This window comes from Homarus americanus, unplaced genomic scaffold (assembly GCF_018991925.1).
Source record: "Homarus americanus isolate GMGI-L3 unplaced genomic scaffold, GMGI_Hamer_2.0 scaffold32929, whole genome shotgun sequence".
Taxonomy (NCBI): Eukaryota; Metazoa; Arthropoda; class Malacostraca; order Decapoda; family Nephropidae; genus Homarus; species Homarus americanus.
In genome coordinates, this window is record NW_024737097.1 from 13,226,300 (window position 1) to 13,246,232 (window position 19,933).

Here is a 19,933-nt window from a genome sequence, read left to right on the forward strand (position 1 = left end):
CCGAACAGGACTAATGAGCATTAGTTTGGGTAAAAAAATTGTGATACAGTGAAAGCGCTACTGTAGAATTAGGTTTGGTTTGAAAAGGAATTTACAGTAAGGTAGAATGAAAGTAGAAGTACATGAAGAAGACCTTATGACAGTACTGTAGAGTAGGGGACAAGTAGAGAAGGTTGAGGAAGGTAGAGGAGAGGGATGGGAACGTTTACATAGTGGAGACAGTCTCTAGGTCAGTGTGTCGGGTAGTGCCCTCCGGGGAATACGATGAGTAAATGCTCCTGGTGACCACCCGGTTGAGCAGGTTCCTGGGCGGGGGTCGTCGACGGCGACAGCAGCAACGACACGCGCACGACCTCCCGCACGAGGAGTCCTCCAGGCGCTTCTTCATAGAGCGTCGGAAGTTCTTTGACATGAAGCAGTAGATGATGGGGTTGATGCAGCAATGGATGAACGGCAACAAGATGAACACGATGTTGAAGTTGTAGAACACCTGTAGGTGAGTACATATTGTTATACTACTGTAGAACACCTGTGGATGAGTACATGTTGTTATACTACTGTAGAACACATGTGGGTGAGTACATGCTGTTATACTACTGTAGAACACATGTGGGTGAGTACATGCTGTTATACTACTGGAGAGCACATGTGGGTGAGTACATGCTGTTATACTACTGTAGAGCACATGTGGGTGAGTACATGCTGTTATACTACTGTAGAACACATGTGGGTGAGTACATGTTGTTATACTACTGTAGGACACATGTGGGTGAGTACATGTTGTTATACTACTGTAGAACACATGTGGGTGAGTACATGCTGTTATACTACTGTAGAGCACATGTGGGTGAGTACATGTTGTTATACTACTGTAGAACACATGTGGGTGAGTACATGCTGTTATTCTACTGTAGAACACATGTGGGTGAGTACATGTTGTTATACTACTGTAGAACACATGTGGGTGAGTACATGCTGTTATACTACTGTAGAACACATGTGGGTGAGTACATGTTGTTATACTACTGTAGAACACATGTGGGTGAGTACATGCTGTTATACTACTGTAGAGCACATGTGGGTGAGTAGATGCTGATATGCTACTGTAGAACACATGTGGGTGAGTACATGCTGTTATACTACTGTAGAACACCTGTGGGTGAGTACATGCTGTTATACTACTGTAGAGCACATGTGGGTGAGTACATGCTGTTATACTACTGTAGAACACCTGTAGCCAAGCACATGTGATAATATACAGTTGTAGATGGGGGTCATAAAATTACTAACCATCTGTTGCAAAGTCCATTTTGTTATATACAATTTTACAAAATAAGCTATTAACTTCATGTGGTTATAGAACAACTGTTGGAAGAATTTGTGATCACTGAAAAATGTAAAACACCTGTTAGAACGACCCTTGGGGTCTATTGACCTAAAGTAGTTGTAAATCTCATGTTTGTAATTCAAAACTTTCATGGATGGTTATATTTTATTAAACACCTGATTGGAATATTTGTGGGCACATGTGTTGAACATCTGTTTGGAAACTTAGGGAAGATATTAGTGAATTTGTGGCATAGGTATATCCAGTATTTTACTACGTGTTGGTGGTGTGAACAATGTCCATGCTATTTGTAGTCTATGGGCCAGGTATCGACCCCCCCCCCCTCCCCCCGGAAATTTTTGGAGACCATGTTTTTTGGTTTGTCTGAGCCACGTTTTTTTTTCTGTATCTGTTTGTCTGCCAAACATATTCCTCTGGAATAAGAAGTTAGCCCATTCTATGTAAGAACAGCATGCCGTTCAAATCTTCTCAACCTGACAGCTGAAAGCATTGACAGTGGCAACAAAAAGCTGTTTTGACCTATTTTAGTAAAATAAAGAATAAATGTGTATTATATCTCACAGTTATTATTCATCTTTTAGCGTAACAGAAAATGCAAATGCAAAAAAGTACTTCATATGGACAGTAAAGGTTGAGACTGGAGAAATTAATTTATACAATCTAGTTATCATACCTACTTATTCATTCAAAAAACTACTGTATATTGACCTGTTTTACCAAAATTGAATTTAAATGTGTTTCACATTTGATAATTTTTACAAGTTTCGCTCATCGTCAAGTTTTACAAAAAATCAATGGAAATGTACTGAGTATAAAAGACCGGGTATGATTTTATTTGGTTGAGACTAGAAAAAATCACAAAATTTAGTTTGTTTGTCTAGAGTCTTTTTTGCCGACTCCAATGTCAAATAGAACTTTCAGTCTGATGTTCTGTATAAACTTCAACAGAATAATGAACACATTAGTGTCTGAAGATCAAACAGTTATACATACTTTAAAACATTTTTACTTTTATCCTCTTCGCCACTGATCGGCTCGTTTAGGCGCTTGGTCACGTCTCAGTACGCATTGTTGGCAAAAACTGGACATGTACAGTATTTGCTTCAGAAGAACATATTCAGGCTGACTACAAAACCTCCAAATACTTTGAATTTGCGTCACCAGGTGTAAGTAACTTGGAAAGATATAGACTGATGGACTACAATAGACTGTAATAATATAATAGACTAATTTCCTAATATTAATACGTATGTATGAAATAATATATTAATATGAATATATTAATTTAATAAATAGAATATAACAGACTGTCATCAATCCATGTAGAACTGGTCAGATTACGGATAGTACCTAACTTCAAACGTGCACTAGTTTGATTAAGGAATTAAAATCAATAAACCTAAGTGATGGTCAGTTCAAAACTGATAATATGTTACATAAATTTATTTGTCAGTGGCCCAAGGTTAAAAATGTTTTGAAAACCTTTGATGTATGATAGTTATTTTGTGGGTCCCTTATTTTTGACCTGACCTGACTAGTCACGTCAACCCCCTTCTCTTAAGCTACTCTACGTGTGTGTTGGTGTGGGGATTAGTGGATGACATCATTATGACCTGACCTCATGTTTTTAAGGTCACCCTGTATATTTAAGCCTCTCTCTGTCCATGTAGTCCAGTTGCCTCTGAAGATGTCTTGAATAAAGACGAAAGCTAAGGTGCTCCGTTGTTTCCATTTTCCCGTGTGATTTTATCAAGATTTATCTTATCCACGTTTTCATTGTGGATTTACATGATATATATATATATATATATATATATATATATATATATATATATATATATATATATATATATATATATATATATATATATATATATCACTGTAGTGAGACAAATTGATAAAACTAATTGTACTTTGTATTTCCTCCTGCTAGAAAAGATGTCTGATTTAATTTCTAAAAGTATTCTTTTGTTTAAGGTAAAAACTAATGCTCAGGTAACGGTGCTTAATCCTGCATACTACCGAGGGGTGTTTTGACACCCGAATAATTTTATAAATCTTTTCATCCAGTGATGGCAACACTGACGTCCTCAGTCTTTCTATTGCTTCCTGAACCTACCCATTGAGTGAGCACCGAGAATCTCTGAGTTCCACTGTCCACCCCAGCTGGTGTGAGAGGTGAATGAGTTTTTGTGGCTAGTGGTGAGCAATAACCCCCACAATATTGAGCAAATGAATGTTTACAATATTAAACTTGTTTTTTACAGGTAATTCTCGCAAATAAAAAAAATAAAATATAAATACTCTAGCATTTTCTTTTTTTGAAAACTGAGTACTCAAAAATCATTTTTTCTTTCTCTGATTTAAAACGGAAGGTAATTACAGAGATGTTATTTTTAAGTTTAAAAGATGTCCCAGGAAATAAAATTGGTTCTGAATATGTTCTGAACTGTTGTGGTGATGTTTTTGGTTAAAACGAATGTCCTGTAGTGGACGTCTCCCCTACAACTGCTTACAACTGCGTAGCCACAGCCACCATCTGCTACCGCATTCCGACGCGCTGGCGTCTCCTAGCAACCAAGCGAGAGCTGATGCTAGATGGTACGGTTGCTTAGCAACGAAACTACTCACCGGCAACTTTCTGGGTTTTCCCAACATGATTCATAGAGGACTGGCGGCTGCTGCTGGGTATATAAGCTCTGTCTCTCCATTGAGATTCATTCTGCCCATCTTCCTGAACAAGCAACACCTCCTCCAGCAAGCTCCACGCTGTTAACATTTATTCAACCAGGAGGCCAGCAACAGGCAACATCTTCTCTAACGAAGCTCCTGCACATCTACCTCCTTCAACACGCTACTCACCGAACGTCTTCTACTGAGCAGCTCCCCACCACACGGCATCTCCAGCACCAGACTGTCTATCATATAACTTATATATTATACAAGAAAACCACATTAGAGTTTCCTTCCATCCTGAGTGCTAGACAACATTAATATCTCGATACCCCTACAGTCCTTTCGTTTACAATCATGTAGTCTTTATGTTAATAACGGGATATAAAATAGCAGTTCGGAACATTTTTTAACCTTTCATTAACACTGCCGAATAAGAATGTTAGTAAATATTTCTTATAAAATAATTCACTTGATATTTTAATTACATGCGCACATAGATAAATTAACAATTAATAGTAAAATATATTAACACAAATATTTTGGTTTGGGGTATCATGCAAGCTCACGTAACGAATGGTGTTAGAAACACCAACGGACCTAATAGCTGCCTTTTTCATAGAATTCCTACTGAAAATTCTAATTTCTTTTAATACTGTATTGTTTTTATTTGGCTAATAATGTCACACGATTTTATTCAGCACAGATGGAGCCCTTTACACAGTGGGTTGAAGTTATCGTCGTGAAAATCACTCAAAAAAATGCAAGAGCATTATTTTAGTTGTTGTCTCCTCACACCTACGGACAGTTATGGCCGTGTACTGTACACTTATGTAAAATGTTGATATGAACACTTGAAGCTGGTGTTCAGTACCTACAGTATGATGTAGTGGAGATCAATCCTTAGACAGTACAATAGATTATTTGTATTGGGATTGTCGCATTTACCTTCATTGAATGGCAAAATTGCGATACGTCTTTTATAAAAGTCAAATAGAATAACTGAGACCTGTGAGACGGATGTTCAAAAGTTGAATTAGCAGAAGTTAAATTAGGTTAAAATTCTTCTGTGTGTCAAGCCAGTAGTAAAACTATTCACACTTTTCTTTTGCATTTATTAACATTACTACCACTTTATTGTGTCAATACAAATGAATACAAAACAGTTTTAAATGATTATTTATAATGTAGCAACAGACGAGGAGAGGTTGGTGGTGCTGGGTGGCAACTAACCTGGTTAAACTGTCGGAGTCCCAAGTTGATGCAGATCTCCATGACGATCCTCGGTCCCCAACACAGCAGGAATAACACCACTACCACGATCAACATTTTGATCACCTGCCAGTACATACTAGTTATTAGCATACACGTCTTGATCACCTGCTAGTACACACTAGTTATTAGCATACACGTTATGATCACCTGCCAGTACACACTAGTTATTAGCATACACGTCTTGATCACCTGCTAGTACACACTAGTTATTAGCATACACGTCTTGATCACCTGCCAGTACACACTAGTTATTAGCATACACGTCTTGATCACCTGCCAGTACACACTAGTTATTAGCATACACGTCTTGATCACCTGCCAGTACACACTAGTTATTAGCATACACGTCTTGATCACCTGCTAGTACACACTGGTTATTAGCATACGTCTTGATCACCTGCCAGTACACTAGTTATTAGCATACGTCTTGATCACCTGCCAGTACACACTAGTTATTAGCATACACGTCTTGATCACCTGCTAGTACACACTAGTTATTAGCATACACGTCTTGATCACCTGCCAGTACACACTAGTTATTTGCCTACACGTCTTGATCACCTGCCAGTACACACTAGTTATTAGCATACACGTCTTGATCACCTGCCAGTACACACTAGTTATTAGCATACACGTCTTGATCACCTGCTAGTACACACTAGTTACTAGCATACACGTCTTGATCACCTGCCAGTACACACTAGTTATTTGCCTACACGTCTTGATCACTTGCCAGTTCACACTAGTTACTAGCATACACGTCATGATCACCTGCCAGTACATACTAGTTACTAGCATACGCGTCTTGATCACCTGCTAGTACACACTAGTACACACTAGATTCCCATCCATAATTCAACTAGTGCAGTTGCATTAATTGTCTCAAACTGTGTATCTTAGGTTATCCATTCTGCTAGACAGGGTGAGAGGGGCCTGCACCGTCGCGTCCAAATTTCTGCACCGTAAAAAGTGATTATTTTAGGGTCGAGGAATTTTCTCCCTGGCTATCTTTATATTAAGCCTTTCCGATAAGAAAATTCGGACGACCTGCTATTTTTTTCCTCTATCCCTATGGAGTGAATGAGGTTAACATTTAGCTTTTAAACTTGAACCATCTCACGGAATTTAATCAAACTTGGCGCAAAGTGTAGTCCATCTTCGTGCAAACTCCTCTCCCGCGGGTCCATCCCTGGAGGTGAGGTTAATATTCTGAACGTGAAATGTCATTTAACTTTTGTGTGGGCCGTTATCTCATCACCAACACCTCGCGCCACACTAGTCACCAGACGTCCCCAGTGACCAGCGGTGAGCGACACAACGTGATGATAGCTGCTTGTAGGAAGTTATTTTAATAATTTAAACCTAAAGGCGGTGTCACGCGCACTTTTTCCGTCACTTTATTGCATAAATTTTCTAAAAAAAATCTTTATTCTGAGCGCGCCCCGTCACACACGCCAGTCTTTCCGCGTTCATTAATTGTCAACAAAGAAGGTGGCGCTATATGCCTCCCTCTGCATATTATTTTTTACTGTATCCATTGCCCCTTGGGTTCTACAGGCAACAATGAGATCTAATAATGTCTATCGTGTATTCTTCGGACAGCCGTGTCAACAAAGGAATAGATAGAGAGGACGTAAATAAGTTGAACACATGGGTCAATGTAAACAAACACCAATAAAGAATACACTTAAAGAATATATTCAAAATGCGATACTGAATAATTTTACAATTTAATTTAATTATATTACGTGGTTCGATATTTATTTTATATAAAAATCTCCATTGTCAACTATAGATCTTGAGAAAATTTGACAATTCGTGGAAAAAACGACAGAAACCGAGAAAGCTGACGGAAAAGATGCTAGTGTGACGCCGCCTTAACTGTTTTTACCCGGATGAGTAGCCTAGGATGTCTAGCTTACATTTTTCATATAATAAAAGTGACTCAAGATAGGATGTTTCACGTAAGTTGTTTGGACTTAAATCTTAAACAAATTATGTGTACTTTTTAATTCTGGATATAATTGTCTAGGGTGCTTTTTAAATCTATTATATATGTATTTAAAAAAAAAAAAAAACCCCAAAGCCTATACGTTCATCCCACAGATCTGAAAAGTTTTTCTTGGTGTGACAAACTATACTCTCGCTCAGAGATAAATGTATAATGCAAAGGCGGATTGACGATTTTGCGATTCCGATTGTACAATAAAGAAAAAAAAAATCTTATGAAGTTCTTTAAGAAAACCTGAATGGGAATTAATGTAACGGGAAGTAGTTTTTGTTAATGCCTGAGCAGATCACGGCTGTGCTTACCTTACAACGTTTATCACCTACTGTACTATTTACCTGTCAAAATTAAACGCAGTTAGTTATAAGGATACATAAATAGATTTTATAAGAGAGCACATAATTATTCTTTGACAGAAGAAAATCTAGAAATGTATATCAGCTGTTGGCTATTAGTATCACCACACCAGTACCCCTCATAACACACCAGCACCTCTCATAACACGCCTGCACCTCTCATAACACACATGCACCTCTCATAACACGCCTGCACCTCTCATAACACACCTGCAAACCTCATAATCTACCGGCACCTCTAATAACACATCTGCACCTCTCATAATACCTCTGCGCCTCTCATAACACACCTACACGTCTCATAACACACTTGCACCCCTCATAACACACCTACACCCCTCATAACACACCTACCCGCCTCATAATCTACCTGCACCCCTCATAACACACCTGCACCCCTCATAACACACCTGCACCCCTCATAATACACCAGCACCTCTCATAACACGCCTGCACCTCTCATAACACACCTGCACCTCTCATAACACACCTGCACCTCTCATAATCTACCTGCACCCCTCATAATCTACCTGTACCCCTCATTACATACCCGCACCTCTCATAACACACCTGCACAACTCATGACACACCTGCACCTCATAATCAACTTATACCCCTCATTATCACACCTGCACCTCTTATAATCTACCTGCACCCCTCAAGACACACCTGCACCTTTCATAATCTACCTGCAACTCTCATAACACACCTGCATCTCTCATAACACCTCTGTGCCTCTCATGACACACCCGCATCCCTCATAACACACCTGCACGTAATGGCCGTTGTGAGGACAACACCCACCTGCTTCCTGGCCTTCTTGACGTCCTCGCCCTTCTCGCGGTGCTTCTTGGCCACGTGTCGGCCACCGGGGGAGGGCGTGCGGGACCTGGTGGCAGAGTAGGGCACATAGAGCGAGGCCGAGCTGTTGTAAGCTGAGTCCCCTCCGCCCAGACGCCCATTCCTGGCGCCCATTCCCAGGGACTCTCCCCCCGTCACCCGCAGGTAGTAGCTTTCTGAACCGGATGCCCCGCCGCTGTCACCAAGGAGGCAGGCAGGTGGTTAGTTAAGAGGGGTGTGAGTTACTGTCATTCTCTCCCTCGTGGAGAAGAGAGAGAACGTTCATTCAAAAGATGTGAGGTAAACTTTCTCTCACTTGGAGGGGAGGAAGAGACTTTATTTATAGGAAATGAAGTCCTTTCATTCACTCTCCTTTGGAAGAAAGGGAGGAAGTTAGTTCAAGGGAAGTGAGATAGCCCCTCTGACTCTTGGAGGGGAGGGAGGGAGGGAGTTAAATTAAAGGGCATGAAGTACCTTCTCCCTCTCTCTCTCTTGGAGGTGGGGGAGGGGTTGACTTAGAAAGGGTGAGGTATATTCTCTCTCTCTCTCCCTCTCTCATACATACACACACTCACACACATATTGAGTAGAATGCGACTGTTTGAGTATGGATATGACAACATTTGGAGTAGAGCCGAGGAGGTCCAGAGACATATCTGCAGAAGAACACTTGTAGGACACTAATGTTGACAGCTGTGGGAGAGAAACGGATTAAGCAAGCAACAGCACCTGTACGGTGTACTGGGTGGGATAATTTTTGGGTTTCAAGTTTATAAAATATTTTCTTAAAATATGCATTAGTACCCCCTGGATAGAGTCCACTCTTATACAAACACCTAGGGCGCCAGCCAACATGTCGAGAGAAAGTGTATGTGTGTGTGTGTGTGTGTGTGTGTGTGTGTGTGTGTGTGTGTAAAATATTACATTTATTATTTCAAAAGATTTTAATTAAAAAAACATTTCAATTATTATACAGGAGTACATATTAGACTCCAATAAAAATGAACATTATAAAAGTATCATCACACTGTAGCTAGCCACTCAGTAAACATATAAAGCCCATAATTCTAGATCCCATTAAGTGTTCAGGTTCATTTAGAGTTATATTTACTCTCACCTGATGCTGTGGACACTGGGGGGGATTATGGTGTAGTGTTTCATGTTTTATAATTGTATTACAGTAAGATCATATTAAATAAATACTGTATTCATAATAGTGGCGGATCCAAGGCGGCGTAAATTTTTATCTGACTTGACAGGTGACGTGGGTTGTCGTGTAGGCGCCGAAATTACTGACCATAATGCGATGTGGCAAAATTGATGTTGCCGGAACGAGATCTGAACGCGTACTGTGTAACCTAACCAAACCTACCATAACGTAACCTAACCTAACCTGGTCATGTCGCATCTTAGTGTTATCAACTTGGCATATCGAGTTTGGGACAATGACTAATATAGTTTAGATCGCGTTCGGGCAACATCAACTTTGTTACATTGCATTCTGGACAAAAAATTGGTACCTATAAGGCTATATCATAATTATTTCGTGGTATGGATATTTGGCACCGTCCATAATGAGTTGTGGCTGTTTTAAAGAAACCCACGAGGCTAATTTTGCTTCCTAGTAATATTGTTATATCCAGAACACGGTGTGGTCATTTTTTTTCACTCAGTGTGCGAATTCGGTCTTTAAGCCCAACATATATAGGCTATACCCAGCAGAGTCTACAGATATACTGACTTTGAGAAACATTAATGTGTTTTGTGTATTATTCCCGAGTGTGACAATTGTACCCTTTTTTCCAGTGCCATTTATCCCGAGTACCGCTGGCAACACCTGGTGACTACTACACCGGTACCGTATGCCCCAGTCTCTACTTACGCTGATTTATTTTAACTAATTCTTTAGTGTGTCTTTGATCTTGATAAAATATCCATACGAATACGACATATTTTAGAATGAAGTAAATGTCGAACAATTAAGGGTGTCGTAGGCTGCTGTTTTAGGGAACAATTCTCCTTCTTTGATAATTATGAATATTTTGAGAGTGATGATTAAAACGTGATCACCTTAATGATGATGATCACGCACCACCTGAGGATGCACAGTATTTTCAACCTTTATAACAATAAAGTTATTTTAATTTCTGAAATACACTATTCTGTACAGTATGTATAATAAAACACAATACTCGTATATTGTCAGGACGAGTAGCAACTTTGAGGCTTCGTTGGTTTGGTGGTGGTTCATTTGGGTTTAGTTGGTGTTTCGGGTTAGGTTCGAATTGGTTGCTGAGTTTAGGTGAGAGGTGTATGGGTGTTGCTGGCACGAGTGACGAGTCACGCAGCAGCGGTTAAGGGAGCATGGATTGCCCTCGATAATCGTGTATGGAGGGAGAATGTTCCCGCTGTATTTTGTCTGGCAACGTTACAGAAGAGGTAGGTCTCCAGTGTGGTATTTAAGTTGTGGGCATAGTATTATTTCTAATCAAAAGGGGTGGTGGTTGTTGCTCGGTATTAAGTAGGGTGACTGGTTTTTGCAGTTAACGAGTGTGCTGGAGCAGAGGTGGCCGTCTTGGTGACCGGTGTTGTGGCCTTCACTACCCTACCTAGTTCCTTGTTGACCTAGGACCAATGCCGTAGCCAACCCCCCCAACGGGGATCGTAGGTTGGTGGCTCTGGTTTTGCAACAGGATCCCCAAAACGAGGGGAGCCTACTCTACCCCAAGGGAATCTTGTGGCAGTCCTCGTTGTAGTTGAGTTGCCAATTCATTAATATAATTTCTACATTATTTAACCAAACATACGAACTTTTGGAAACTTTCCATGATCTTAAATAAGAATGAATAGTTTATTATTATTAAATTTCTACCTTTGGATTGTTTAATATTTATCATAACAGTAATGCAGCAGAAAATAGATCCACCAATCACAATCACCTTTACATACAGCCTTCCTTTACCAAGTATTGCCAGGTAAAATTGCCAGTAAGAGACTCAGGGTGGGGTCGCTGGATCTTTGGCTGACTGTACATCCATAATAAAGCAATATGAAGCGAATGTAACTAATCTATAAAAGCGAGGTACTGTTTTGTGTGAGGGGCCGCCCTCACTCATGCTTCACTTGGTCAATGATAAATGACTCACAGACATTTATTCAACAAATGGGGTGTAATCTTGTATAAAGCTTTTTATCACTCCTATAATAGTGATTCCTGGCTACTGTGATTGTCCTTGGTTGTGATTTGGCTCCACCTGTCACCAGTGGAAGAGTAGGAAATAGTGAACATGTACTACCATCCCCAAGGGTCAGTGGTTTCCAACTCGTGGTCTGCGGACCGGTGTCGGTCCGTGGCTCAAGATTTACAGGTCTGTCAGAATTTTTATTCCTTCATTTATTTTTTATATTATTTCTTAGTAACATAAAATTATTTTAAACCTTGCGATCATTGGGTTTGGTTAGGTCAACCTGGGTTGGGGTAAATTCGGTGACGTCAAATTAGGTTCGGTTTAGTTGGGTTAGTTTACTAGCATGTTCGGCTTGGAGGCCTTTTCACGAACGGGCAAAATGACTGCCCACTTCATGAATTGGGTAATTTTACAAACGGGGCATTTGTTAGAATCACTGACTTATTTCAAACTTATGAATCTGGTGGGAGATCTTCCGTGGGAGAGAGAGTAATTCATTTGTATCAAAACCTGAAGTTATTGTTAGGTGTACTGACGCGGCTATGATATAGAGAACGCGCCCATCTAAGATGGATGCCTTAATATCTCTGATGCATGGTCACTAACCTTTTATACAGATTAATCTTCGTAAAGACGTAGCTGCGTGGAATATACTTAACGGTCAAGAGAAAACTGCTCACAAAAGACAGCTAATATAATAGTCCAAGAGCTAGGTGGGTGGGGGGGGGGGGTAATCACCTGTCTGAGGCCAAAGAGGTTGATGGTATTTTTTAAATGTATATTACGCGAGTAAGTCAAAATACCTTTTCTTACTTGATACAGCCTAGGCAAAAAACTGTGGCAAAGGGTTAAAAATTGTACATAACAGTGTGAGAACTATATTTTCTATGTTTACAGAAAAAGCTTGTAAAGATTAAAAATTTCTTTGTATTTTTATCATTCTATATAATTAATATTGAAGTATAATTTAGTGGTCAGTACTATAACTGAGTGATGAGGTTTTGTAATTAAATGTTGTACTTTATGTCTGTGGGATATCACTATGAAGCTGCTTGTGATGAAAATTTGTATTGCATTTCAACTAACTGTACAATTTCAGAAAAAGTGAAAGAAGAGTTGACACAGTGTAGTGATATTGGCCAAAAGTGGTGTGACAAGCTCGTAACAGGCTGCTTTAATGATGCTAGTACTGTAGACTTGAAAACCAATACCACAGCGTAGAATGAAGATCTTTGCAACAGAGGGAGTAAAGGTAAAGTTAACTGGGAAAGATATGAAGATCCAAGAGATACAAGCAACAAGAGACCTATTTAGAAGGTTATTATACCTAGCCACCAAAATTTATATTGATCTTTCTAAAGTTTTGAATTACCTTATCACCACTGTACCTGCATCTCTGGCACATCTTAATGGATTAATCAATAAAACAGGAAAGTGTGTACTTCCAAAGAAACTTGAAACGAAAGCACACAGTCAGCCACCTTCCACAGTCGATGCTTGTGTTATAGATGCAACGTTTCTTATCAGATCTTTGTCAGATCTCCCTGCTACCTATAGCGGGGTGGCTGAAATCCTGCTGTCATAGATGTGTGTTCATGCTAGACGTGTAGACTTTGTGTGTGTTACCTGTACAAGTCCATTAATCAAAGACAATGAACGACACTGAGGTCAACATTGTTATTGCTGGCCCTAACAGAAACGACCAAAAATTTTCAGTCAAGCATTGTCATCCGGCCTATTCAAGGCATAACTTCTCAAATTCATTGCAGCTGAATGGGAAAAGGACACCTACAAAGAAATGTTAGACGGTCATGAAATCTATCTAGCACTAGAAGAAGAGTGTTATAAACTTGAAGTAAAAAGAGGATCAGTGCTTCAGCAGATTGTACCTGAACTTGGCTGCCAGCGTGAGGAAGCAGACACAGGAGTTGTTTTGCATGTGAAGCATATCAAGGAAACCATGACAAATACCCAGGTTAGTATTAAAGCAAATGACACAGATATATTAGTGATCCTTCTTTACCATGTTGCAAAGGGTACTGTACTACCAAAGTTTGGATGGACCTTGGACTTAGCAGCAACAACTCTCGTAGATATGTAAATATTACTGCCCTTGCTGCTAATTTCAGAGAGACCGTCTGATCTGCCTTACCAGCAATATATGCTTTTACAGGATGCGACTACACATCATCATTCATGCGTATGATATCATGGAAAAGTCTAAGGTTTTCAGGAAGCCTTTTCCAAGATTGGGGATTATCCAAAAGTACTGTATCTCCAGATGTGATCTTGTCATTAGAATCATTTGTGTGCACTCTCTATGGGAAAGAAAAGTTTAAAGGTGTGATTGATGCAAGATTTGTTTTGTTTAGGCAAAATAATGCACCCGCTACTCCTCGGCATCCACTTGAAAATATTAAGCATAGTGATCCGAGCCTTCTTCCTCCATGCAGATCAGCTTCGGCTGAAAAAAAAATAAGTGTACAAACTACAGTCTGTAGCATCAACATAATCCAGCACAGTGGCAAGCAGAAGACAGCGGCTGGGAGCTCAAACGTGGGCGGTACACAATAAAATGGTTTGAAGGTGATCAGATTCCACAGGAAATATGTGTAGCAATGGATGACACACCATGTTTTCTACAGATGTTAGTGAAGATGAATTAACATATGAATCATGAGGTGAGTCAAGTTATGACTCTGACTGACGCGTACTCACAAATGCTCAATTCATTTTGTGACTAAATAATGCTGTGTACGACATTCTATTTGAATTACAATAGAATTGTTTTAGTTGTTTATTAAGTTCTGGGGTTTGAGGTATGATAAATAGGTACTATATGATTGCTTCATACGAAGATTGAGATTGATTATTATTTGTATAAGAATCATAACAGTGTACCTTTCTTTTGATGCACTTTAATGCAGGTACGGTATGATACAAACATGTTTTGTCTTAGGCATATAATTCAGAGACTGTGATAAAAAATACCGTTTGTCTACAGTTTATATTGTATTTAAGTGCGACACTACAGTATATAAAGTGAAAATGATATATGACAGGGATATTATGCATTTTTACTTGTGCACCATATCAGAAATCGTGTTTTAATGTGTGATAATTGTGCTTTTATGGTTTTTATATGTTTTAATATATAACATCTATGTTTCTATGGTTTTTATAATGTATATTTTTATTTATTTATAAAATTCCAACACAATTGCATAAAATAATAATGTCAAATTGCAATTATGGCGATGTTATTTCCCTGTGTGTAAAAAAAAATCGCCAACACGCTGTACAATTTTTAACCTTTTGCCATAGGTTTTTGGCCAGGCTGTATCACGTAAGAAATGGCATTTTGACTTTCTTATATAATACACGTAATCAGCCTACTAAGACTCGGCCGCCTGAATGGGTACTTTGTGTAATAAAACTACGGTGGACGAACGTTTGGGTCACGGGACGTTTGGGCCACGGGACCTTTGGGCCACGGGACGTTTGGACCACGGGACGTTTGGGCCACGGAACGTTTGGGTCACGGGACGTTTCACGGGACGTTTGGGCCACGGAACGTTTGGGTGACGGGCCACGACCCCTGGACGCTTTGGCCAAGAGCTGTGTGTAGGGTGAATGTTTGGGTCATTGGATTATATTACACCTAATGGTGGAGATTTACATCAAGGAAAAAAAAGAGATTCATGAAACACTACCAATGTTCCCACCTGAGCAGTGCAACATGTTCCAGGTAACTCATGACAACCAACCTAGAACAAACAGCATCTGCGAAGGGTGAACGACCAGTCTTGTGGATCGTGCTAATCCCACAGTCTGGAAACTTATTGGGTTTCTTCAGGAAGAGAGCGCCCGTGTTGACACCATACTTCTTCAGGAGGAGAGTGGTAGCCGTCTAACAAAGCTGGTCAAGACAGCTTATGATGAACTCCAGGGTTGCCTTCGCAACTTGTGCCTGGACACGAATGAAAGGCAGAAAAACCATCCCAGAGCTACCCCGTGGGATAAACTATAATCCTCGTGGAGGACAACCAAATTTTTAAATAATAATATATTGAATTTAATCAATTTTGTATTTCCTATCATATATTGTAATATATGAAAACAAATAAACTGATATTTCACATATATGATTACTATGTTGTTATTTATATTACCTTGTACCATGGCCCAAACATCCTGGGGTCGTGGCCCATGGCCCAAACGTCTTGTACGTGGCCCAGACATTCCGCAGCCCAAACGTTCTACATACTAAAACTACCGACATTTTGGGAACACCCCGCCTGTACTTCCTATCCTTTAAACTTTATCTATGTAGATATACCATAACGAACGCTGTGGATTATCGCAGTCTTTGTTTATAACATACATTTCCCATAACACGAACTATATATAAACTTATCTTAGAAGAGGAAAAGACGATCTTACAATAAACCGCTCTGGAGCCCCAAGGATCTGCTCACCTGAATAGTTTGTCATGTGTTTACCTCTTCATTATCGACTGAACTAATTAAATATAGATAATGAAAAACAGTCTGGCGTATTCAGTAAAAAATAATAAATTTCTATTTTGTTAACTGGAACAACATCATGAAAACTTTAGTTAAGTTCAGCTATATGAAAATTGATATGAAACAGGTATATATATATATATATATATATATATATATATATATATATATATATATATATATATATATATATATATATATATATATATATATATATATAATACATAGATAAGACTGCTGATGCAGAACTAAAGTACAGTCAAGATTGGCGTTATCCAATTAAAGATAATTTTATGTTAGTGTCACAGACCCCAAGTTTAGTGAATACCAGTAACGTAGAACATTAGTTTAGTCAAGATGGGTGATGCAGAACTCAAAATTAGGAGAAACTGGTGTTGTGGAACAGAATTCTGGTCAAGATCGGCATTGAGCAATTAGAGTCAATGACGAAAAGAACGAATTTCCTCACTGGGATCACACAAAACCTTTTTTCAGGTTACCCTTCCTAGCTTCCTCTTGCCCTAGTTATTTAAGTCACACATTGTCCTGAAACAAAACTGTCATCAGCAGGACGTATGGGAGATAGAAAGCAAAGGAGAGAGCCAATCAGAGGGCGGTGGGGCGGATAGAGGATACGTGGACGGATAAAAGACAGAGGAAAGGACGGAAAGAGTATGGACGGACACACCACCCTCTCTACTCTAACCAGCCTGAACACACCAACACACCTCTTTCTTTTTTGTACAAGTTTGAGCAACATTTTTCTATCATCAATTCTCCCTTCATCAAACGTATTTTTTCTCTGTCGCCCTTCTTCTGACTACCTAATGCCCTTCCTCCATCCCTCTTTTCCAATCTCCCTCTCCTTCTTTCTCTCTCTACATCGTCCCTCCCTCCCTTTTTTTCTATCTCCCTCCCTCCTCCCTTCCCTCCCTCCTTTCTTCCTCTCTCCCAACCGCTATCTTTCCCTCCTCTCCCCCTCCCTCTCACCTCCTGGCTGCATTGGTGAGAGCCTTGATGTTCTTGGTGGACCGCCAGAGCTCCCTGATGACGAAGGTGTAGAAGATGATCATGAGGAGGGCGGGGACCACGAACAGCACCAACAGCTGGTAAGTCAGGAACACCAGGGACTCCAACTGCTTGCAGTAGTAAGCCGTCACCCACACACTCCGTGACGGGTCCGTGTACATGACCGTGTCGATGTCCTGTACGTGAAGGGTAAGTGGATTTAGTGTAGGATAAACGTTGAGTAAGTATACATGACAGTGTAGATGTACTATAAAGATTACTTCTAAACTGCTACTACTACAACTCCTACTCCTTCTCCTCCTACTACTACTACAACGTCTTTTAACGTGGCCTCCAACCTCAGCTTACAGCCATAGCTTCCCCACCATTTTATTACATAAATAACCCTAGCTAAGTTAGTTAAGCCGCAGATCTATGCAAGATTCAGTGACTGTTGCCTCATAGTCAATGTCTGCGACTGTTGTTGGCTTAAAGGCCAATGATCTCGTTCCCCGAGGCAAAGCAATGCAGACCTAAGTAGAGAGAAAGAAAGCTACATGTCAACCAGGCTGCAACGAAATTTCTGGGCTGCAGCTTCTGTCCAGATAACACCTCGGCCAGTTAGGCGTAAAAACATCTTGCACTTGGTCCCATCTCACCAGATGTTGTAAAAACCGGAGTGAAGCTACCTTGATCCACGTTCTGAATTTTCTGTACTAAGCCCCATTCTTGTCTTCTCGTTCCTCCTGTGTGTCAGCCTCGAGAGACAGGTCATGGTGACATACGGCCATGGGGTCGAATATCCTGATATCAAAGAAGGCTCGCTGTCCCTGCGTCCAGAATCCTCGAGCACTGACGATCACAGGGGCTCCATTGGTTGTGTTTGAAATCCTGTGATGGAGATTCTCACCGTCCAATGGAAGGAGGGTCGGTTCTACCGTGATGTCGCAGCAGATTTCCTTCAAAATATTCGTTGTGAGGTCCCTTACTTTGTCATGCCTCATGCATACGAAGCCACCCTCCTTTCACATCATGGCATGCTCGATGTCGTAAGATGAGCCACACACGCATTAGGTGGGTATACCTTCTACTGACCATCCATAACTTAGAGTAATTACATCTATAACTTCTTGTTTGCTAAGGCTGAAGCCACTTGCTCTTATCGGAAACGGTGTTAGATGCTACAGCTACTCTTTTTTTTCAAGTTCACTGACATTTGTTGTAACAGTTGTTGAAGTTTATCACTTTGGGTGTGCTGCCATTCTGTCGTAATGGAACATCGAATCTTGTGTAATTCGTTGGTATATACCTCACTTGCTGCATTTTGTTCTACTGTCAGGGAAAGTGCACATCAGGTAGTTCCAGCGATGCTGGACTCTGTGGGTGATTGCTGCAAATGCCGCATGTGGCTCAGTTTTAGCATTAACAGACAAAGCTTTGATTTCCTTCACCCACTCATTTACCTTTCCCGTTACGCACACGGTCTTGAAATCATTCATGCCGATTACCGCACCTAGGTGTCTGGCCGTCCTTTGTTATTTTGACCTCACTTCCGTTGAACACCTCTATGGCCCGGCCATGATATTCTGGCTTAACAGTGAGGAAGGACTTGGTGGCATTTGGGTTTTACTTTGGTTGTTTCATAGTTTATTGTATGCTGGAACACAAATAGAGGTCTGTCGAATTCCTGTAAGTATTTTCAACATACATTGCAACGCTTGGACACTTGATCTTGATGTTGTGCAGTGTAGTCTTGTGGTTGATTACGTTGACTGCATTGGGAGTGTCAACCAGGAGTACAGCCTTACAATCACGCTGCTCAAATATCCTTCTCGTGGCGTGAATGGCAGCTTCACCTCATTCCTGGTGACCAGTGCATACTTGCAGATTCCCCGTTTTTGCCTGACACCATGGTTGACCACCTCCATTATGCATTTTCCAATGATCCATCTCAGCACTTTCCCACCCCTATAGGCTTACATCCTGGATTTTTGTCCAAGGGGATGAGGAATTTGGCTGTCAGAGCTTGTAGGTGATGGCAGCAAGGGCGGCGGTGGCATTGCAGAGATCACTTGCAGCGTCGTCAAACTTGTTAATGCTGAGGAAGCTTCTCCACCTGTCTGCATCCAGGCCTGAAGGGCTTGCACCTCCCTGTGTTTTCATTGCTTTTTTCCACACCACCCCTCAGTTATTTTCTCGAACGGTGAAAAAAAAAACAATCCTCCAATACCAACCAAACAAAAAATTACATGGGTGTTGGGAAGTGAAAACTCGAACTGGTCTTTAAGAATTTCAAGCCTGTAGATCAGGGGTATTCAATTGGCGGACTGCAGTCCGAATCCGGACTGCGGTTAGCTTTGGTGCGGACCCCAGCATCTCATCAAAGAGCAAACGAGTTCCAAGGCAAACCAGTTATCAGAGTTTTTGCAAGATGAAAAGAAAATGGAAATTGTAGCATTTTTAGCAGTTATTACATCTCATCTCAATGCTCTCAATGTCAAGCTGCAAGGAGGAAACAACACAGTGTGTGATCTGATATCAACTGTTCGAGCTTTCCAATATAAACTGGAACTTTTTAAGCACGATCTCCAGGGAGAACTTCTCCACTTCCCCAAACTTTTGGAGCACACCAAAGGAAGGAAATACCATAACCATATACATGTTCAGTTCATCGAGAAACTTGGTGATTATTTCAAGGCTCATTTTGACGA

General features: G+C 40.4%; 1 protein-coding gene across 1 annotated transcript in view; it reads right to left on the reverse strand.

The window, feature by feature from the left end:
- LOC121873213 (allatostatin-A receptor-like) overlaps positions 1-19,933 on the reverse strand; it is a 123,658-nt gene continuing 103,725 nt past the window's right edge. The window contains exons 5-8 of the mRNA XM_042376567.1: positions 17,205-17,419; positions 8,465-8,696; positions 5,255-5,359; positions 1-490 (exon numbers count right to left, since the gene is read on the reverse strand). Coding sequence (XP_042232501.1) covers positions 206-490; positions 5,255-5,359; positions 8,465-8,696; positions 17,205-17,419 — 837 coding nt within the window. The 3' untranslated portion in view covers positions 1-205. The remainder of the gene's footprint in view (positions 491-5,254; positions 5,360-8,464; positions 8,697-17,204; positions 17,420-19,933) is intronic.